We start from the raw sequence: 24,125 nt of genomic DNA on the forward strand, positions 1-24,125 counted from the left end.
TCTCAGTCCTAGCCTATGGCTATGATGCTGCCCTCAGCTTAAGGCAGTGAGGAGGACCCCCCTCTTGTACAAGGAACAATATTACTGTTATCGCTGAGCATTGAACTTGTTACAATTATATTTCCTAAGGTCCAGGACATTTACACAGTGATGAAAGTAATGAACAATCGACAAAATATGGATCCTACAGCTATCCTATTTTTAACTGGTTAGGCATTAGGCTTGCATTTAAAATATATATATATATATTTCACCTTTATTTAACCAGGTAGGCTAGTTGAGAACAAGTTCTCATTTGCAACTGTGACCTGGCCAAGATAAAGCATAGCAGTTCGACACATACACATACAAACACAGAGTTACACATGGAATAAACAAACATACAATCAATATTACAATAGAAAAAAAAGGAAAACAAAAAGTCTATATACAGAGAGTGCAAATGAGGTAGTATAAGGGAGTTAACCCAATAAATTGGCCATGGTGGCAAAGTAATTGCAATATATAAATGAAACACTGCAATGATAGACGTGCAGAAGATGAATGTGCAAGTAGAGATACTGGGGTGCAAAGGAGCAAGATAAATAAATAAATACAGTATGGGGATGAGGTAGTTGGATGGGCTGTTTACAGATGGGCTATGTACAGGTGCAGTGATCTGTGAGCTGCTCTGACAGCTGGTGCTTAAAGCTAGTGAGGGAGATATGAGTCTCCAGCTTCAGTGATTTATGCAGTTCGTTCCAGTCATTGGCAGCAGAGAACTGGAAGGAAAGGCGGCCAAAGGATGAATTGGCTTTGGTGGTGACCAGTGAGATTTACCTGCTGGAACGCATGCTACGGGTGGGTGCTGCTATGGTGACCAGTCAGCTGAGATAAGGCGGGGCTTGACCTAGCAGAGACTTGTAAATGACCTAGAGCCAGTGGGTTTGGCGGCGAGAGTGAAGCGAGGGCCAGCCGACGAGAGCGTGCAGGTCGCAGTGGTGGGTAGTATATGGGGCTTTGGTAACAAAACGGATGGCACTGTGATAGACTGCATCCAATTTGTTGAGTAGAGTGTTGGAGGCTATTTTATAAATGACATCGCCGAAGTCGAGGATCTTTAGGATGGTCAGTTTTATGAGGGTATGTTTGGCAGCATTAGTGAAGGATGCTTTGTTGCGAAATAGGAAGCCGATTCTAGATTTCATTTTGGATTGGAGATGCATAATGTGAGTCTGGAAGGACAGTTTACAGTCTAACCAGACACCTAGTTATTTGTAGTTATCCACATATTCTAAGTTAGAGCCGTCCAGAGAGGTTTTCGCCTGCCAAATCAGTCCTCGACAACTACTGTGATTATTATTATTTGACCATGCTAGTCATTTATGAACATTTGAACATCTTGGCCATGTTCTGTTATAATCTCCACCCGGCACAGCCAGAAGAGGACTGGCCACGCCTCATAATCTGGTTCCTCTCTATGTTTCTTCCTGGGTTTTTGCCTTTCTAAGGAGTTTTTCCTAGCCACCGTGCTTCTACACCTGCATTGCTTGCTGTTTGGGGTTTTAGGCTGGGTTTCTGTACAGCACTTTGAGATATCAGCTGATGTACGAAGGGTTATATAAATAAATGTGATTTGATTTCATGCTGGACGGGTGGGCAGGTGCGGGAAGTGATCGGTTGAAGAGCATGCATTTGGTTTTACTTGCATTTAAGAGCAGTTGGATGCCACAGAAGGAGAGTTGTATGGCATTGAAGCACGTCTGGAGGTTAGTTAACACAGTGTCCAACGAAGGGCCAGAAGTATACAGAATGGTGTCGTCTGCGTTAAGGTGGATCAGAGAATCCCCAGCAGCAATAGCGACATCATTGATGTATACAGAGCAGTGTCAGCCCGAGAATTAAACCCTGTGGCACCCCCATAGAGACTGCCAGAGGTCCGGACAACAGGCCCTCCGATTTGACACACTGAACTGTATCAGAGAAGTAGTTGGTAAACCAGGTGAGGCAATCATTTGAGAAACCAAGGCTGTTGAGTCTGCCAATAAGAATGTGGTGATTGACAGAGTCGAAAGCCTAGGCCAGGTCGATGAATACGGCTGCACAGTAATGTCTCTTATCGATGGTGGTTATGATATCATTTAGGACCTTGAGCGTGGCTGAGGTGCAGCCATGACCAGCTCTGAAACTAGATTGCATAGCGGAGAAGATATGGTGAGATTCTAAATTGTTGGTAATCTGTTTGTAAACTTGGCAGGGTAGGATAGATATAGGTCTGTAGCAGCTTGGGTCTAGAGTGTCTCCCCCTTTGAAGAGGGGGATGACCACTGCAGCTTTCCAATCTTTGGGAATCTCAGACGATACGAAAGAGAGGTTGAACAGGCTAGTGATAGGGGTTGCAACAATTTCGGCAGATCATTTTAGAGAGAGGATCCAGATTGTCTACCCTGGCAGATTTGTAGGGGTACAGATTTTGCAGCTCTTTCAGAACATCAGCTCTCTGGATTTGGGTGAAGGAGAAATCGGAGAGGCATGGGCAACTTGCTGTGGGGAGTGCAGGGCTGTTGACTGGGGTAGGGGAAGCCAGGTGGAAAGCATGGCCAGCCGTAGAAAAATGCATGTCAGTCATATCTCCTTTTTGTTTCATTTTAATTATATTTTTCTTCATTACCCACCCTTACTTGTCAAGACCAAACATTTGGTCATTACCCACTCTTCATTATGTTACAACCCTATCATTATAGTACAGGGCAGGGGGAAGATGCCTAGATGGCCAGCATCCCGGAGTCGCCTCTTCACGGTTGACGTTGAGACTGGTGTTTAATGAAGATGTCAGTTGAGGACTTGTGAGGCATCTGTTTCTCAAACTCGACACTCTAATGTACTTGTCCTCTTGCTAAGTTGTGCACCGGGGCCTCCACTCCTCTTTCTGTTCTGGTTCAAGACAGTTTGTGCTGTTCTGTGAAGGGAGTACACACCGTTGTATGAGATCTTCAGGTTCTTGGCAATTTCTCGCATGGAATAGCCTTCCTTTCTCAGAACAAGAATAGACTGACGAGTTTCAGAAGAAAGTTGTTTTGCACGCCCAATTTTTCAGTTTTTGATTTGTTAAAAAAGTTTGAAATATCCAATAAATGTCGTTCCACTTCATGATTGTGTCCCACTTGTTGTTGATTCTTCACAAAAAAATACAGTTTTATATCTTTATGTTTGAAGCCTGAAATGTGGCAAAAGGTCTCAAAGTTCAAGGGGGCCGAATACTTTCGCAAGGCACTGTACATGACCAAAGATATGTGTACACCTGCTCCCTGAACATCTCATTCCAAAATCATGGGCAATAATATGGAGTTGGTCCCCCCTTTGCTGCTATAACAGCCTCCACTTTTCTGGGAGGGGACTTGCACTCATTCAGCCACAAGAGCAGTAATGAGGTCAGGCACTGATATTGGGCGGTTAGGCCTGGCTCGCAGTCGGCGTTCCAATTGATCCCAAAGGTATTCGTTGGAGTTGAGGTCAGGCCTCTGTGCAGGCCAGTCAAGTTCTTCCACACCGATCTCGACAAACCATTTCTGTATGGACCTTACTTTGTGCACGGGGCCATTGTCATGCTGAAACAGGTAAGGGCCTTCCCCAAACTGTTGCCAAAAAGTTGAAAGCACAGAATCGTCTAGAATGTCATTGTATGCTGTAGTGTTAAGATTTCCCTTCACTGGAACTAAGGGGCCTAGACCAAACCATGAAAAATAGCCCCAGACAATTATTCCTCTGCCACCTAACTTTACAGTTGGCACTATGTATTCGGGCAGGTAGCGTTCTCCTGGCATCTGCCAAACCCAAATTCATCCATCGGACTGCCAGATGATGAAACATGATTCATCATTCCAGAGAACACGTTCACACTTCTCCAGAGTCCAATGGTGGCGAGCTTTACACCACTCCAGCCAATGCTTGGCATTGCGCATGGTGATCTTAAGCTTGTGTTGGGCTGCTCAGCCTTTGAAACCCATTTCATTAAGATCCCGATGAACAGAGGCAGTTTGGTATTGAATGTTGCACCCGAGGAGAGACAGATTTTACACGCTACAAGCTTCAGCACTCGGCAGTCCCGTTGTGTGAGCTGTTGTGGCCTATCACTTCGTGGCTAAGCCATTGTTGCTCCTAGACGTTTCCACTTCACAATAACTATCAGGATAAAGGTAAAACCCAGATGCAGACTGTGTCGAAGTAACAATGTTTATAACAGGGGCAGAGGTACAGGATGGCAGGCAGGCTCAGGGTCAGGGGCATGTAGAGCTGTCAGGCGGGCGGCTCAGGGTCAGGACAGGCAAGGGTCAAAACCAGGAGGATGAGAAAAGAGAGACTGTGGAAAAGCAGGAGCTGATACAAAAAACGCTGGTTGACTTGACAAACAAAACAAACTGGCAACAGACAAACAGAGAACACCGGTATAAATACACAGGGAATAATGGGTGAAGATTGGCAACACCTGGAGGGGGGTGCAGAAAATCACAAAGACAGGTGAAACACATCAGGGTGTGACAATAACAGCACTTACAGTTGCCCGGGGCAGCTCTAGCAGGGCAGAAATTTGACGAATAGACTCGTTGGCAACCTATGACGGTGCCACGTTGAAAGTCACTGAGCCTTCAGTAAGACAATTCTACTGCCAATGTTTGTCTATGGAGATGGCATATTTGTGTGCTCAAATTTTATACACCTGGCTCACACAAAAAAGGAAAGGGCGACAAGGCAATGTTAGAAACTAGAACAAAAAAAAACAACACAAACCTACACACACACACACACACTGTAGCTGATATGTGCAGAGGCGTTGGGAGGCAGCTGTGTGCAGTTCAGAGGCATCCATCCGCATTATGGGTACATGGATATTAAATCAAACAACAATGCAGTTCAAGAAATAGTCAATAAAATATTTACTAAATAAATCGAATCAATCAAAAAGTAACACAATACATTTCCATAACAATAACGAGGCTATATACAGGCGGCACCGGTACCGAGTCAATGTGCGGGGCTACAGGTTAGTCGAGGTAATTTGTAAAGTGACTATGCATAGATAATAAACAGCGAGTAGCAGCAGTGTAAAAACAAAGGGGGTGAGGTGTGTGTGTGTGTGTGGGGGGGTCAATGTAAATTAATTGTAAATTAATTGTTCAGCAGTTTTATGGCTTGGGGGTAGAAGCTGTTAAGGAGCCTTTCGGTACCGCTTGCTGTTCGAGAGCAGAGAGAACAGTCTATGACTAGGGTGGCTGGAGTCTCTGACAATTTTTTGGGCCTTCCTCTGACACGGCCTAGCATATAGGTCCTGAATGTCAGGAAGCTTGGCTCCAGTGATGTACTGGGTCGTAGGCACTACCCTATGTAGTGCCTTACTGTCAGATGCCGAACAGTTGCCATTCCAGGCGGTGATGCAATCAGTCAGGATGCTCTCGATGGTGCAGATGTAGAACTTTTTGAGGATCTGGGGACCCATGCCAAATCTTTTCAGTCTCCCGAGGGGGGAAATGTGTTGTCATGCCCTCTTCACAACTGTCTTGGTGTGTTTGGACCATGCTAGTTTGTTGGTGATGTGGACACCAAGGAACTTGAAACTCTCAACCCGCTCCACTTCAGTCCCGTCGATGTTAATGGGGGCCTGTTCGGCTCTCCTTTTTCTATAGTCCACGATCAGCACCTTATGTCCTGCAGCTGAGATTTCCCGTCTAGGCTGATGAAGCAGCTTCTATCAACCCTTTTGCTTCCTATTCCTATACGCTCGTCCCTGCTACATCCAAAATGCACTTCATCATTGCCTTAATCCCATCACCTTCTTTTACCTTTGCATCGCACATAAGATCAGCTGATTCTATCTCTGTCTGTAAGTCTTAATGATATCACATTGCTGTATGTCTCCTATCTCGCTGTCCAGTAATGTGCTCTCCAGACCAAAGCTTAGGGAGATATATCTGCACACAACGATGGTCTCCAGTCGAGGAGAATAGCGAGCTATGTGAGAGAGCTGAGAGGAAAGAGAGCTATGTGTTCTGGTTTGACCTGCCCTGTCCTCCCTACAGTACACAACCAAGGACAGGACAGACTCCCTCTGAAGATGCACATCAGCTGTTGCGGGAAAGAGGCTTGCTGTTCATCACACTCAGTGAGGACTGCGGAGGGATCCACAGAGAGGGCCTTTGTGCAACCAGAGCCCGGTCACATGGAGGCCACATGGCCTTTGTGGGAGGGAGGATGTAATTCAATGTTGACAACAACAACAAGTTGGATTGGGTCAATCACAGATCTCAGACAGACAACAGGCCACAGCACTCAGAGGGAGGGTAAGAACAGGACAGCATTGTAGGATGACATTGGCAACATGTGTCATTACATAGTAATGACACCAGGGCAGTCGTCAGAAGATTAAAAGGTAATGAGAACAGAAGTGAAGCATTATAAGACACGTTCAGGAGATAAGAGATATTTCCTGAGAACATCCAACTCCCAGAGGTGGTCTATGCTCCATCACAACAACTGGTCAGTGTGACTGACTATGAGTCTTCAGGAAGTCTACAAAAAAATGTTTACTTTGGCCGCATCCTCATTGTCAAGACGCCACCACCACATCGCAAAAATAACATACCATAGCATCAACAATTTTTTTACAGTCTCAGTTGTTTTTTTGAATGTCTCTATTTAGACTCAGGATGCTGCTCTCCATTATTTCAACACAAAACAGTTTAGTGCAAATCAACAGGAAGTTTGTGACAATGCTCCGCAGAGGACCCCCCCCCCATTCCTCACAAAACCCTTTTTTTAGACCATACTGCCGAAGAATGGAAGAGTGTGTGTGTGTGTGTGTGTGTGTGTGTGTGTTTGTGAGTGGATAGACTCCTCAGCTAAAGACCCAGTCATGAGACCTACAATCATGCAGTCACGGGAGTTATATTTGTGCATTTGCAGAACAACACCCCCAACAGCTCCACTGAGATGGAGGAATATTGTGAAGTCTAGAATATGCTGCACACACACACACATTATAACCGACATACTTGAGAAGTGAACAGTGAGGATGGTTGTGTAATGGGCTTACTAGGGCGCTTTGTGAGATTTGAGGAGGGAATTCAAATCATTCATAAAATGTCTCCAAGCCTCTTAGGGATGTGCGTGCTTGAACAGCTCTCTCTATGTCTCTTATCGTTATTCTACGACCTGCTTGGCTCTCCGTGACACTCTCAGAGGTCAGAGGAGGGACAAGTCATGAAAATTAGGTCTCAGTTCAGCAAACTCCCATCTATGACCATGATTTTTTTTTAAACAGCACAGTCAGAGTATCTCAGCCTCCCCTGCTAGGGGCCTTGACCTTGGGTTCAACAGATACAGAGTGCCCCTTCATGCATTGGGGGCATGAGCCAAAGTGTGGCGGGCCACTCTCGGACGAAGACCACTTTGGCTCTTACATCTCTATTCATATCTCCATAATAGCATATGATTTCACCCTGCCTCTATGTGAGAGAGAGCTGTTGGTCAGGCTGGTCTCAGCAGGCATTCCAGTGTGTGAGACAGACAGTGTTAGGCTGTCAGGCCTTATGAGCAGCAGAAGACTGGGGGCTTTGTCTCTGTGGCCCAGGGTATTTATAGGAGTGTGCCATGTGCACAGCTGTGAGAGGGGTCTTAATCCCAGACCCACTCGATGAATCCTCGACGATAGCCACCAAAATACTGTACCTCAAAATATGACCAACTATCAGAATTTGCCTACCTTGTGCAGTGGCCTTTGGTGTATATTATATAAGTAGGACCCAGTTTTTCCAAGTCGGGTAACGTGTTCAGGAGAAGAAGAACAAAACAAATCAGGGCCCCAGTTACACAGACTGTCATGGTAAGATTCAGAAGGAAATACCTTTTCAAGCCCCACAGAGTTCTATATGGTAACATTCTGCAGTAGATCTCACTCTGTATACATTCCTAAATCAACAAGCACTATAATGTTTATCTAAAGCCCTCATCCTGTGAGACATTCCCTTGTCCACTTTTACATTCAAGTTGAATTCGAGTCCACTCCAACTTTGATGTGTTTTTACATACATATGTATTGATGTGTCCCAAGTGAGTGTGAACTTCTCTCAGCGCTCAGTGCATAGGTGGAGACCTTTTGAGTTAAGCTTCTATTATTTGGACAAGGAGAACATGAATCACATATTTATTCTAATGGGACTTATGGTGCACTCTAAAAAAGACCTAACTGATACATTTGGATTTGAAAGGACAGCAGGTGCAGGCACTTAACTGAAAAATGTAAAGATCTGAATTTAAGGTACCGTTTGTCCCTTGTGTAATCTAAATTGATATTGTTCTATGAAGTTATCATCTATCTTTTCACATGTGCAAATCTTTCTAAAAACACAAAACGGACACAATTCCATGGATATCAGTCATCATAGAGGTAGGATTATGTGGGCTATAACAATATGTTGAAGGCTAGCTGTATTGGGTGGAGGTGACTGAACTGCTCACTTTTGTGTCTGCAGGTATACAGACGAGGAGGCAAACAAAGGTATGTCAATTGGTGTTGGTATATTATGCAGATCACATTTACCATCCTCCTCCCTTACCTCTTCAATGAATATCCCATAGGCTTCTTTCTACATTGTGGACAAGGTATGTGTCTGAAAACCATGATCAAAACAGTTTTTTTCATTCACATTCACCACAAAAACCAAGGTATGAATTCTGTCGTGTGCATGTTTTGTTAATCACCCCCAAATATGAGTTTACCTCATATTTGGATTTTTTTTATTCAGCTTTGCCACTAAAATCATAAGAAACACTGACAACTAAAATGTTGTGTTTATTGTTGTTATTGTCATGCATATTATTATTATTATTAATAGTAATGCTAATAATAATAATAAATAATAATGATAATAATAATAGGGGGGGTAGTTAAGATTTTCTTTTTGCCCCAAAAGGTTCTTCAAAAAGAACTTTGAGGATCCATTAAAAGGGTTCTTCGAAGAACTTATAGGGTTCCCTCACAGTTTCAATTTTAAGGACCCCTAACAGATACTCCAGGAACCTTTTATTTGATTGTTTTGTTATTAATGTTTCCCTATGTTAATGACTGGGCCTCTCAAAATGTCTTCCAAAGAGGAACGTTGAGCTCAGAGCAGGTTCAAATCAAATCAAAAACAATATCATTGGTCTCGTACACATATTTTACAGATGTTATCACAGGTGCAGCGAAATGCTTGTTTCTAGCTCCAACAGTGTGGTAACAACTAACGATACACACATCTCAAAACATTCAAAGAAAGGAATTAAGAAATATCAGAACGAGCAATGTCAGAGTCAGGAATATAAATATCTATGTATTTAGGTGGTGTGTATGGACAGTATATGAATAGAAAAGGTGAGTACGGCAGTAGTTATATAGCATGGTGTGTATAGACAGTATGGACAGTATATGAATCGAAAAGGTGAGTACAGCAGTAGTTATATAGCAGGGTGTGTATGGACAGTATGGACAGTATATGAATAGAAAAGGTGAGTACAGCAGTAGTTATATAGCATGGTGTGTATAGACAGTATGGACAGTATATGAATAGAAAAGGTGAGTACAGCAGTAGTTATATAGCATGGTGTGTATAGACAGTATGGACAGTATATGAATAGAAAAGGTGAGTACAGCAGTAGTTATATAGCATGGTGTGTATAGACAGTATGGACAGTATATGAATAGAAAAGGTGAGTACAGCAGTAGTTATATAGCATGGTGTGTATAGACAGTATGGACAGTATATGAATAGAAAAGGTGAGTACAGCAGTAGTTATATAGCATGGTGTGTATGGACAGTATGGACAGTATATGAATAGAAAAGGTGAGTACAGCAGTAGTTATATAGCATGGTGTGTATAGACAGTATGGACAGTATATGAATAGAAAAGGTGAGTACAGCAGTAGTTATATAGCATGGTGTGTATAGACAGTATGGACAGTATATGAATAGAAAAGGTGAGTACAGCAGTAGTTATATAGCATGGTGTGTATGGACGGTATGGACAGTATATGAATAGAAAAGGTGAGTACAGCAGTAGTTATATAGCATGGTGTGTATAGACGGTATGGACAGTATATGAATAGAAAAGGTGAGTACAGCAGTAGTTATATAGCATGGTGTGTATAGACAGTATGGACAGTATATGAATAGAAAAGGTGAGTACAGCAGTAGTTATATAGCATGGTGTGTATAGACAGTATGGACAGTATATGAATAGAAAGGGTGAGTACAGCAGTAGTTATATAGCATGGTGTGTATAGACAGTATGTACAGTATATGAATAGAAAAGGTGAGTACAGCAGTAGTTATATAGCATGGTGTGTATAGACAGTATGGACAGTATATGAATAGAAAAGGTGAGTACAGCAGTAGTTATATAGCATGGTGTGTATAGACAGTATGGACAGTATATGAATAGAAAAGGTGAGTACAGCAGTAGTTATATAGCATGGTGTGTATAGACAGTATGGACAGTATATGAATAGAAAAGGTGAGTACAGCAGTAGTTATATAGCATGGTGTGTATAGACAGTATGGACAGTATATGAATAGAAAAGGTGAGTACAGCAGTAGTTATATAGCATGGTGTGTATAGACAGTATGGACAGTATATGAATAGAAAAGGTGAGTACAGCAGTAGTTATATAGCATGGTGTGTATAGACAGTATGGACAGTATATGAATAGAAAAGGTGAGTACAGCAGTAGTTATATAGCATGGTGTGTATAGACAGTATGGACAGTATATGAATAGAAAAGGTGAGTACAGCAGTAGTTATATAGCATGGTGTGTATAGACAGTATGGACAGTATATGAATAGAAAAGGTGAGTACAGCAGTAGTGACAGTACCTTCAGAAGGTATCCACACCCCTTGACTTTTCCCACATTTTGTTGTGTTACAGCCTGAATTTTAAATGGGTTCAATTGAGATAATGTCAAAGTGGAATTATCTTTTTAGAAATGTTTACAAATTAATTAAAAAAAAGCCTATATTAGTTCAGGAGTAAACATGTGCTTAACAAGTAACATAATGTTGCATGGACTCACTCTGTGTGCAACAATAGTGTTTAACATGATTTGTGAATGACTACCTCATCTCTGTACCCCACACATACAATTAGCAGTAAGGTCCCTCAGTCGCGCAGTGAATTTCCAACACAGATTCAACCACAAAGACCAGGGATGTTTTCCAATGCCTCACAAAGAAGGGCACCTATTGCAGATATTGAATATCCCTTTGAGTATGGTGAAGTTAATAATTACACTTTGGATAGTGTATCAATACAACCAGTCACTACAAAGATAAAGGCGTCCTTCCTTACTCAGTTGCCGGAAAGGAAGGAAACCGCTCAGGGATTTCACCATGAGGCCAATGGTGACTTTAAAACAGTCAGAGTTTTAATGGCTGTGATAAGAGAAAAGTGAGGATGGATCAACAACATTGTAGTTACATCACAATACTAACCTAAATGACAGTGAAAAGAAGGAAGCCTGTACAGAATAAAATATTTGAAAACGTGCATCCTGCTTGCAATAAGGCACTAAAGTAAAACTGCAAAAAAAAAGGAAAATAAATTAACTTTATGTCCTGAATACAAAGCATTATGTTTGGGGAAAATCCAACACAACACTGAGTACCGCTCTTCATATTTTCAAGCATGGTGGTGGCTGCATCACGTTATGGTTGTCATCGGAAAGGACTAGGGAGTTTTTCATACAAATAAATACAAATAAACAGAACAGAGCTAAGCACAGGCAAAATCCTAGAGGAAAACCTGGTTCAGTCTGCTATCCAACAGACACTGGGAGACAAATTCACCTTTCAGCAAGACAAAAACATAAAATACAAGGCCAAGTATACACTGGAGTTGGTTACCAAGACGACATTGAATGTTCCTAGTGGCCTAGTTACAGTTTTGACTTAAATTTACTTGAAAATCTATGGCAAAACTTGAAAATGGCTGTCTAGCAATGACAAGCAACCAACTTGACATAGCTTCAATAATTTTAAAAAGAATAATGGCCAAATATTGTACAATCCAGGTGTCACTCCCTGACCTGAGAGAGCCTTTTTATGTCTCGATTTTGGTTTGGTCAGGGAGTGATTTGGGCGGGCATTCTATGTTTTGTTTTCTATGTTTCTTTATTTCTATGTTTTGGCCGGGTATGGTTCTCAATCAGGGACAGCTGTCTATCGTTGTCTCTGATTGGGAATCATACTTAGGTAGCCCTTTTCCCCCTCCTTCAGTGTGGGTAGTTATCTTTGTTAGTGGCGCTATAGCCCTGTAAACGTCATGGCGTTGTTTTGTTGGTGACATTTTAAATAAAAAGGAAAATGTTTGCTCACAACGTTGCACTTTGGTCCACTTTTTTCGACGGCCGTGACACCAGGTTTGCAAAGCTCTTAGAGACTTACCCAGGAAGACTCACAGCTGTAATCACTGCCAAAGGTGATTCTAACAGGTATTGACTCAGAGGTGTGAAAACTTATGTAAATGAAATATTTCTGGATTTAAAAAAAACATCTAAACATGTTTTCACTTTGTCATTATGGGTTATTGTGTGTAGATGGCTAAACAAATGTATATTTAATCCATTTTGAATTCAGGCTGTAAGACAACAAACTGTGGAATAATTTAGGTATGAGGTATGAATAATTTCTAGAATACAGTATACCAAGCATTAGGAACACTGTAAAACTGGCAGCGTACATGCGCCCGGCCCGCCACAGGAGTAACTAGATCGCGGTGGGACAAGGACATCCTGACCAGCCAAACCCTCCCCTAACCCAGATGACTTTGGGCCAATTGTGCACCGCCTCATGGGTCTCACGGTCGCAGCCAGCTGCGACACAGCCAGGGATCGAACCCGGGTCTGTAGGGACGCCTCAAGCACAGCGATGCAATGCCTTAGACCACTGCGCCACTCAGGTCATTTCGGATACACTTGTACAGTATGTGTTAGTGGGGCACACATCTTTCTTGTGTTATTATATAAAACAACGGTTGTTGTGTACGGCTACACTTCAGATATGTTTGAACCTTTGTTTTATTAGGGCTCTAGTTCAATTTGAAATGTCCCTTCAGGCATGTCATCCTGGAGCCGGGCCTGAATGTACAGATGTAGGATTGTAATCTGAGCCAGTTTGCTACAGCAGAAAAATAATCCTGCATCAACAGGAAATGTGAATTATTATGTAGATTATAATGAATGGCCATTTTTTTTGCAAATCAAGTCTGACATTTTACAGTAGAAATTACAAACTTTAGAAGCCTTTTTGAACCTCAAATAGGGTACAAGTTTGCATTTCCCCGCTGTGCAGGAAAATTCCTGCAACAACAGGATGATCAAATGAAGATATGGCATCAGTATTCCCTGTGAATCTGGTGAGGTTTTCTTTCCCTTTTCAGAGAAATTTGTCATTCAAGTTGCTTGCCTTATTTCCTGTTAAACCATGTGAAAGTACCAGGTTTTGCCCTTTTTTAAAGTTTGCTGGTCTCTTGTGTTTATTATTATTTATAAATGAATCACAAAAAAAATGCATTTTGGGTAGACAACCGATAATGAAAATGGATTGTGTGGTCATCTTCACAAATCAAGCCAGTCCTCCATGAAAGCAATTCAATTTGTACTTCTCTTAGCAACCTAATGCTTCCACCCAACTCTCCTTGCATCTCTCGGAGAGGGCTATCCCTATGGTGCAATGCTCATATGAAGACTTTTCCTACAACCCCAAAACTTGGATGGCGAAATGGGCTAGTGACTAAAATATTGTGAAAACATAAATAAAATAATACAATTATAAACCATTCCATGGCAGTCATACATTTTTCAATAAAAATATGAGAAAACATCTCTATATGTAGTGATTAGTGACATTTACCATTAAACCCAACTTTAACTTTTAAATAACGGTAAAAAAAGTTAAAAATAAATAAATTTATTACCATTGGAAAATACTACAGTGTGTGTTTGAGTCTTTTACCATAGAATACCATTAGAGAACATAACATTAAACGATTAGAACTGCTGTAGCCCAATGGTTTGCTCCTTCACCAGGAATGGTCTAAATAATCCAGACCTTTTTAAAGGGAATAAACCACACACACACACACAAAACTGAATTGCTTTCATGGAGGACATCACAAGACTCACAGGGAATACACTATATAGTATGAAAAAACAATACTCCAAGCCACAGCTCCATACTACTTGTCAGACATAGAGAACTGATACTATATAATGGTTGTTGGGGTGGGATTTGGCGAGGGTGCGGGGGGACTGTGGGTAGCTTTTTTTCTTCATTTAATTTGATTCCTCATGTCTTATTCAATGATATGAAGAAGTTTGGTCCAAATCGGATGTTTGGTACTATATTTATTGAATTTTATATGAATCCTATAAATTAAAATTGCCAATTTGGGTGCAATCAATTAGCTTAATTTCTCAGAGATCAAATTATATTTGAAAAAAATAATGTTTTAAACAATTTCAGCACAATCTTAGACGTGGATGTTGAAATCCTCGTTCTTGTGCTATTTGAGGTGGAACGACCCTGTGGGAACAGAATGTGGGCCAAGACTAAAGACTCAAACACAAATGTGCAAAGACAGTACAGGGAATGTACTGTAGCTAGAACATACCATTGCAAAACACATTAGATATGCAACATGTACTGTAGGTCACTGAGCAATGTGTGTCTTTGTGCTATGGCTGCCTATTTTGTGAATGAGTAATTAAGAGGGAGAGAAATTAAAATAATTTCCATTCAGCTATGCATGTAAACACACACACACACAGGCATGCTCGCACGCATGCACTTTCTCAAACACACGTACACACGCACACACACACACACACACACACACACACACACACACACACACACACACACACACACACACACACACACACACACAGTGGCTAGAAACAAACAGCATGCATAGTGATGAGTATTCTTTCCTGGTGTTTGTTGGGGCACAAGACGGACTGACTTCCTGGATTCAGAGTAAGGTAGTTAGTTTTCACTCCAGTCATAAATAGTGATCCCAGCGGCCTGGCCTTCAACTAGCAGAGCACAGAGGACAGGAGGTAGTGAGAGGAAGGGAAAGACTAGGAAACACTGATAAAGGTCAAGGTCCATGACAATGATGCAGAGTAGGGGGAGAGGTGGACAGGATTTATTATAACACAGAAGAGAAAAACCCACAACTGTTTTCTACTAACTAGTCTCGCCTTTTTCTATTCAAATTTGGATCAAGAAGTAATACCTTTGTATCTACATGGAGATAATAATGTTGTATTACTATGTGTAGGGCTATTTGAAACTTCAATTGATTTTATTTTCTAGTCATTATAACAATTATTATAGCCCTCTGATAAAAAGAAATGAACATTTGGGAAATAAATAATTCATTTCTCCCTCCGCCACAAAATACAGTGTATTGCTATGCGCAGAGAAGATGCAGAGGCAAGCCAACACAGCGCGCTTCCACATCACATACTCCAGCTCAGCTTCCCACAGGGACTGTTAGCATTAGATTGCATCACCCCGCTGAAACTAGATGAATGAATCCGTGTTAAACTCACACAGCATCTATGCACCGACTTTACATTACTGCGATATGACATAGCAAAAATCAGACTAATCTATCATGTCAGTAACAGAGATATAGGGATAGAGATATGTCCAAACTTTCCTTCACTAGTTACCAATCGCTATTCATTGCATGCCATTGTGGTAGAAATAGGACCGTTACTTACAGTTATCGCTACTGGTATCAATGTGTGCTTTCCAAGCCGGTTTTTCTTTGACATTCATTGATTTTGGCCAAGTTTGCGCTGCATTACACGATGTATCCCCCCATGCGTGTCGAAAAGTGACACAGAAATGCGAGTTCACCTCATCTACTCGCGCTCACAGGGACCTAAGCGAATATAGAGCGAATCCTATTGGCTGCTGTGCTACTACACATGATGACATCACCTTTGCACAATCAACACAGACATTTATCCACATGTAAACTGCATTTATTTAAATACGATATATACATAATTTACTGGGCAGTAGGTCTGACAGGGAAATAAATAATAAGCAGATTGCTTTGTACAGTTACAAAACGAAAACGTCAATGTAAAAGTTGCCCCTTTTATAATTAATGTCGATGAGATGGGATTGTAAATTATGGAAGTACTGTTTTTACATTATTGACAGTATTGTAAATGTCTATGATATCTTGTGACACACACACACACACACACACACACACACACACACACACACAAATCAATAAAACAAACAGCCATTACAAAGATGGCAGCAAGAGTAGTTATACTAGATGACTGCTAGTCAGTATGACTAATATTACAGTCTGATAAAGGCAGTGCTCCATACACTAACAATCAGAAGCATTATTTCCTTTGACACAACCTCATAACAGACTATTCAAATCAAATTGAAAAGAAAAGAGACAGTTTTGCATGTATATACTAAGAAAGAGAACAATAGGGACAGAAATAAAAGTGGAAACAACAGCAAAACAAAATGGACAGAAATGAAGGGGGAAACAACAGGAAAACAAGGGACAGAAATAAAATGGGAAACAACAGGATAACAAAAGGAACAAAAATAAAAAGGTAAACAATGGGAAGAGAAACAGGACAGAACGAAAAGGGACAGTTTTGCATGTATATAATGTACCAACAATATTGGATAATCTATTGGATAACTATGAGTCACCTCTTCAAAACCCAACAGGAAAATTGTTAGTTCTACTGTATGTACACTATAGTGTAAGCTTTAGCACAGCAACCCTGGTTATCATTTGGGACCGGCGTCAACAAAGACCAATCAGGACAATTGCATCAAATCAATTCCACTCCAACATCTACAAAATTCCCTCACCCCGATTCCTTCCTTCCTCACATTGTATTGTTAAGGGAAGATTCCATTCAACTCCTTTGAGTTGTCATCTAATTCAGATCCATACCTCATCTGTTATCCAGACCTCTGGTCACCAATCCCCTTCAATACACTTTCTAAATATGTATTTAGAAGCAGTTCAGATTCCATGTTATTCATTTCTATCTCTATTCATTTTCTCCATCTCTATGTGTTGAGATATAATCAGGTCAAGTCTCCCCATGACAAGTCACTCACAGGTTAGCTGTTATCCTAAATACAATCCCAGCTCTAAATTACAATCCCATATCCATTTATAACATGATATTACATTACTGTAAATGATATTCCATTACTGTAAATGACATGTCCAGGTTCAATTGAAATTGAGAGTACTAAAATAATCCAGAACTCCAATACTTACATTACATTGTTCAGATCCTTTTCATCAATTTAGTATAGCAAATCAATGAACTTTCAGTACGAAGGCAAGAGCCTGGTCTCATACTCACACGGGAACCATTTCTGGAAACATGCATTCAGTTTGTTTATGCATTTGACAAAAATAACGAAAATCATAATTTCTTAACATAATAATATTACTTTGGCTTTTCAGTAAACATCCAATATAATCCACTCATTTAATTCAACTGTAGGCTACCACAATATATCAATCTAGCCTTTCGCTCCGAGGTGAACCTTCGCTCTATAAAGCAATAAAGTTTTAGTCTCACTGTTAAAAAACAAACAAAAAAAGGCGGTGAATGAAACAATATATTTCGAGTAAAGAAAGCAAAGACAAGGCTAATCTGGTAGCACGTTCTGTTTGGACAGTTTGCTGCTGTTCTCTTTCCTGCTTGGCCATAAGGCAATGTCTCAGAGCTTCCCAAACCTGCAACCTAGAAGAGGCTTCAAAGATGCTATAACCTCATGACACGACAGCCATAAACTATAGTTAAAACTCATAATAATAAAACTGAAAATACTGAAAGCATAGGCAGAACTAGCATGGTCTAGACCTCTCTGCAGATGTAGGTTTCCACGGACAGACATAGCTTGGGAGGAGTAGTAGTATGCTAGTCCTCTTTCGCCAGAGAGATATTATTGATGTATAGACTCAGACTGGATGGGTTTCTATGACCCAGAGCATGTGATGGAACCATAGAACCGGAGAATTAAAATGCATTATATGTCTATGGCTAGAACCATGCTGGTTCTAGTTCGGGTTCTGCCGTGTCTCTGGCCAGTGTGGCGGACTATCCAGACTAGTTGTTATGGCTCTCAGTGAGGACTTGGGCGTCTCTAAAGTTAAGCCCAGCAGGTTGCTACACTGAGCTTCTACATGACAGTCCTTTCAGAACAACCTGACTTGTTTCTTCAGCTCGTTTCTCTTCCACAGTGCCAGCCGGTCAAAGTCAGCCATAGTCATCCTAAACACCCGGTAGAACTCCTCAGGAGACAGGTGGCGCTGGCAGAGAGAGATTAAACACATATGTTAGTGTTGTCGGAGTGACATAGTCAGAACCATCTCAGAAATAGAATACTTTCGACTTTCTCCATAGTACGTAAAGTGAGGGGTTTGCATTACTTGCATGTTTACAAACCTGAGAGAAACTCACCTCTAGTCTGGCTCTGTCCACGTCATTGGGGGGCTGGTTGCGCCCCCTTACGGTGACTATCAACACGTCATATGGGTAGATCTGAGGGAGGAGTGGCGTACTGTGGTTATGAGCCAAACGTTCAACGTTTAGATTGTCACACCACACGCAGACTAAGCAATGCCGCCCATCCTATTGCCAATGGCTCAGAGACGTTGGCCCGTGTCATACATTCATCTGTACTTCCTCTGTTGTACAGATGAATGACTTCCTCTCAGAGCCATAGCAGCAGATCAGTAGGACGACACTCTCACTGTTCCTTTCTTATTGGGCTCAATTTCCTCTTTTCTGTTCTAGAGTTCTCTACTGTCAGCTTATCTTTGGTTAAGTGGTGGACAGTTTGTTACGGAATTTGCAACATCTTACCTTGTATTCTGTAGAAAAAGAGAGAAAAAGAACTGATCAGCACATTTATACATATTCTCATTGGTTATGTATTTTGTATTCAAGTCATGACATTGAAAGGCAAACCCATTTTTGCTAACCTCTGATTCCCCAGTTCACTACATTGCTGCTGTCGTACTGGAAATAATCCGCACTCTGGGGCTGAAAGAGACAGACAACAAGTATAATTATTACCCAAAGCCCACATCAGGCCATAGCCACAAGTTATTGGTCTTGAGCTGATTTGGATCCACAGGGCCCATGTTCAACCCCCACACCCTGTGACAACCCCGCACCCCCTCATTCGTCACACCTCCCACCCTCAGAGAACTCACCCTGTGCAGTCCGTTCCTGCCATACCCAGGCAACGAGGATGACTTGGCGATGAAGGAATCTGGAAGTGAGCAAACACAAGCATCCCTGCCGTTCAGCCTGTGAGCTACAACACACCCACACACTGGGCCACAGCAGAACACTGCACATATCATTGGAAACGCTCAGTGACGGATGGGGCAATTAGCATTTCTAACAGAGAACACATGCAGATGTGTATAAGAGACAGCAGGGGGCGCTAAGAGCAAACACAATGGCGAATCCCTGTCTTTCTCCCTGTCCTTTTCATTTACGGGCAATGACATTACAAAGAAATGTCAAAGCCTGTATCAAAAGCCATTATGCAGCAGAATATGTACTGTATCTTACATTTTTAATTCATTGATATTTTCAACCTCTACTATGCAACATGCATGATTTGTAATCCTTGTGTAAACAACTATGAGCACAATTGATTTCATTAAAATGGCATTTGTTGCCATTGTGATGATCATACACGAATCAATCAATATCAGATGAGTGACATGGCTAAAGAGCTCATCTTGCATACACTGATATAACTGTACTGTGCCCTTGTGATGACCCTCAGCACTGTACAGACAGACAGACAGACAAGGCACAGTAGGACACTGAGTCATATCACTCACCACTGCTTGCATTGTAGTGGGATCTGGTGGGAGCTGCAGAGAGAGCAATATATAGGTGGAGACAGATGGAGACAGAGAGAGAAAGACAGAGAAAGAGAGAGCGGGGGAGAGAGGGAGGGGGGTTGACATGGTTAGATACAGCCTCTGCTTGTAGAGGTGCATGGTTAAGTGTTCTCATCTGGTCTCATAAAGATCCTATACCGGTTTCTCAACAGAATCTTAAAAGACCCTCCTGATACAATCAGTCTTGAATCCAGGGTTCTCAGGTTTGAGAAAAACAATGTTCTAGGAGCTATAGTATGATACAGCTTCTCATGGATTACAGTGAGGATGGAGAGATGGAAGAGGTCTGTACGAACAATGCCAGACAACAATTCCACTGCTTGTCCTAGTAGGACTTAACACATATAACAAGGACTATAACAAGAACACAAGAGATATACAACAAGGAGGACTTAAATAAAAGTGGGTTCAGTGAGATGAATAACCATTTAATCTTCCAACAATATGTGTACTAACGTGTGTGTCCCAAATGGCACCCTATTCCTTATTTACAGTACCAGTAAACATTTTAGAACACCTACTCATTCTAGGGTTTATCTTTATTTTGACTATTTTCTACATTTCAGAATAGTAGTGAAGACATCAAAACTATTAAATAACACTTATCCTCAACAGCAGAGGTAACTGTGGGTCTTCCATTCCTGTGGCGGTCCTCTAGAGAGCCATTTTCATCATAGCGCTTGATGGTTTTTGAGAAGGCACTTGAAGAAACTTCCAAAGTTCTTGAACTTTTCCATATTGACTGACCTTCATGTCTTAAAGAAATTATGGACTGTTGTTTCTCTTTGCTTATTTGAGCTGTTCTTAACATAATATGGACTTTTTCTTTTTTTACCAAATAGGACTATCTTCTGTATTGGCTCAAACACATTAAGAAGGAAAGAAATTTCACAAATTCCACTTTTAAGAAGGCACACCTGTTAATTGAAATGCATTCCAGGTGACTACCTCATGAAGCTGGTTGAGAGAATGCCAGGTGTGTGCAAAGCTGTCATCAAGGCAAAGGGTGGCTACTTTGAAGAATCTCAAATATAAAATATATTTTGATTTGTTTATCACTTTTTGGTTACTACATGATTCCATATGTGTTATTTCATAGTTTGATGTCTTCACTATTAATCTACAATGTAGAAAATAGTAAGAAATAAAGAAAAACCCTTGAGTGAGTAGGTGTTCTAAAATGTTTGACCGGTAGTGTAGTGCATTACTTTTAACCATGGGCCCTGGTCAAAAGTACTGCACAATACAGGGAAAAGGGCTCCTTTAGAAAGCTTTCATGTGCATCACATTAGTCAGTGTGGCTGGCTGGTGCTGTTGCTGGTTGTGTTCTCACTTTCCCCAAAGAGAATGACAACATCCTTTAAACGTGGCGGCAGCTTTAATGACTCATCAATAAAACAGGAAGAGAGACATACGCCTTCAACTGGAGTGGGGCGGTGGGGGAAGTCATATGTATGTACGCCCTGCAGTACACAACAAAACGCACATTCTCCCTCTCTCTCCTTCTCGCTCTCTCACTCTCGTTTCCACACCCTAACATGTAAACATACACTTCATGTGATGAGTAAGGAGGAGATAGGAGAGAGGGAGGCTCAATGTAAGTGTGCACATCCTTCATCAGAGCAGCCAGAAACACATGGTTACCTATGACACAGCCTCAGTGTAACGGGTGTGAAACGGCTAGCTAGTTAGCGGTGGTGCGCGCTAAATAGCGTTTCAATCGGTGACGTCACTTGCTCTGAGACCTTGAAGTAGTGGTCCCCCTTGCTCTGCAAGGGTCGTGGTTTTTGTGGAGCGATGGGTAACGATGCTTCGTGGGTGACTGTTGTTGATGTGTGCAGAGGGTCCCAGGTTCGCGCCCGGGTATGGGCGAGGGGACGGTCTAAAGTTATACTGTTACATCAGCTCTACGAGGATGTGGACTGATTGACATCTCCAGCAGAGCACAGTTTCCTCCCTCCTCTGCTCTCTACCTGCCTGTGTGTTATCATTAGAGATGAGAGGTGATAAACTGACATGATAGATGAATAGGGTCAGTTGGTCACAGTGTATTAGATTTCTCTCCCGTGCTGGCTTCGTATGCAGTTTAATCATGGAGAGGGGCTGAAGGCCAAGGTGGTGTGTGTATGTGTGTGTTGGGATGCGCAGCATTGTGCATGGCTTGCTACTACAGTGCTTAACAAATCACATAAAACGTTACATGGACACTTTTTGAATGACTAACCCTTCCTCTGTCCCCCGTAGATACAACATCTGTAAGGTCCCTCAGTCAAGTATTGAATTTCAAACACAAAGACCAGAGAGCTTTTCAAAAGCCTCATAAAGAAGGGCAGTGAATGGCAGATGGGTAACAATAAGAAATCCAACATGGACTATCTCTTGAATCATGGTCAAGTTAATAAATATGCTGTGGATTATATATTAAACCACCCAGACACAAAGATACAGTTGTCCTTCTGAACTAAGCTGCAGGAGAGGAATGAAACTGCTCAGGGACGTTACCATGAGGCCAATGGTTATTTTAATACAGCTACAGAATTGTTTTGATGGTAGAAAACTTAAGATGGCTTAACAACATTGTAGTGATTCCAAAATAATGACTTAAATGACTGAGTGAAAAGAAGAACACAAATACACAGAATAAAAATATTATAAAACATGCATCTTGTATGCAACAAGGCACTAAATTAATACGGCAAAAAAACACAACAAAGGAATACACTTTTTGGCCTAAATGCAAAGCCTTATGTTTGGGGCAAATCACTGATTAAAGTGCCTCCTTATTTTCAAGTATGGTGGTTGCTGCGTCATGGTATGGGTATGCTTGTCATCGGCAACTACTGTGGAGTTTTTCAGGATAAAAAGGAAACGGGATGGAGCTAAGCACAGGCAAAATCCTAGAGAAAAACCTGGTTCAGTCAGCTTTCCACCAGACACTGGGAGACAAATGCACCTTTCAGCAGGACAATAATCTAAAACACAAGGCCAAATCTACACTGGAGTTGCTTACCAAGAAGACAGTGAATGTTACAGTTTTGACTTAAATATGCTTGAAAATCTATGGTAAGACTTGAAAATTGCTGTCTAGACATGATCCCCAACATCTTCACAGAGCTTGAAGAATAATGGGAAAACACCTCTCTCTCTCTCTCTGTCTGTCTGTACAGAGACAGATGCATTAATTCCCAAAGCCACAGGGATGGAAGATCTGAACACATATAAGGTATGGCAACCTGAGGGGGATTTCAATCACAACAACATAGCGCACTTTAATTAATACACAATCTTGACGTACAGGCATAACTTCCAGGTGGTACATAACATGGTGTCCATCCCAAATAACAACCTATTCCCTATGTAGTGCACTACTATGGTCAAAAGCAGTGCACTATAGAGGGAATAGGGGGCCATTTGGGAGGCATATATTATATTTTTGGACCGCTGAGTCACTATGGAGTGGCTCCTCTCATAACAGCATTTGTCAGTCAGTCAGTCCATCAGAGGCTGGGATTTAACTGACTCATCTCCCATCTCTCTCTGGCTCAGACCCCTGGCACTCTGCCCTCCTCTCACCTCCACACTGCTGCCGAGGAGCTAGCTAAGGACGGACAGGCACACCTTCCCCATAGCTATTCATATAGCACCAGGATCCGGATGAGCAATGCACATGAGAGAACAGAGAAAACAACTGGCGTGTCAAATATTGCCGACACTGAGATTCACAATCTAGCCTCAATCCTATGTCAGTGTGGATAAACGGACGACAGTGATGTTTATGGACGACATCTTTATCAGAGCTGTAATATAAGTGGATAATGGTGTTCTTACATCCGTTGACAGTGTTGTTGTAGCCCACGTTGTGCAGGGCCTCTTTGCTGCCGCTACGGGAGTTTCGGGCGCTGCCCCATGGGTCATTGTCATAGGAACCCGACCTAGCTTTCATCTCCTCCTTCAGAATCATACGGCCTATACCACCTTGGAGCTGGGGGGAGAGAGAGAGAGAGAGAGAGAGAGAGAGAGAGAGAGAGAGATGAAAGGAAAAGGAGAGAGGTGAATCAGACAAAGAAAGAGAGGAAATATGAATAATGTCTGGGGCTGAAGCCC

General features: G+C 41.7%; 2 protein-coding genes across 6 annotated transcripts in view; both read right to left on the minus strand.

Moving 5' to 3' along the window:
- The window catches only part of LOC115105207 (actin filament-associated protein 1-like 1), a 41,758-nt gene extending 25,805 nt beyond the window's left edge, over positions 1-15,953 (minus strand). Inside the window, exon 1 of the mRNA XM_029626950.2 lies at positions 15,799-15,953. Coding sequence (XP_029482810.1) covers positions 15,799-15,856 — 58 coding nt within the window. The 5' untranslated portion in view covers positions 15,857-15,953. The remainder of the gene's footprint in view (positions 1-15,798) is intronic.
- A 90-nt stretch (positions 15,954-16,043) lies between these two features.
- LOC115105210 (actin binding LIM protein family, member 3) overlaps positions 16,044-24,125 on the minus strand; it is a 128,027-nt gene continuing 119,945 nt past the window's right edge. For 4 of the 5 annotated variants that reach the window (XM_065007180.1, XM_065007181.1, XM_065007179.1 and 1 more), the window contains 5 exons: positions 23,850-24,003; positions 19,959-19,991; positions 19,314-19,372; positions 19,080-19,140; positions 18,622-18,968 (listed from right to left, as the gene is read on the minus strand). In XM_065007180.1, the coding sequence (XP_064863252.1) occupies positions 18,919-18,968; positions 19,080-19,140; positions 19,314-19,372; positions 19,959-19,991; positions 23,850-24,003 (357 nt within the window). In that variant the 3' untranslated portion in view covers positions 18,622-18,918. Of the gene's footprint in view, positions 18,405-18,555; positions 18,969-19,079; positions 19,141-19,313; positions 19,373-19,958; positions 19,992-23,849; positions 24,004-24,125 lie in introns of those variants that run through there. The other variant, XM_029626957.2, reaches the window with a different exon arrangement.

This window comes from Oncorhynchus nerka, linkage group LG22 (genome assembly GCF_034236695.1).
Source record: "Oncorhynchus nerka isolate Pitt River linkage group LG22, Oner_Uvic_2.0, whole genome shotgun sequence".
Lineage (NCBI taxonomy): Eukaryota > Metazoa > Chordata > Actinopteri > Salmoniformes > Salmonidae > Oncorhynchus > Oncorhynchus nerka.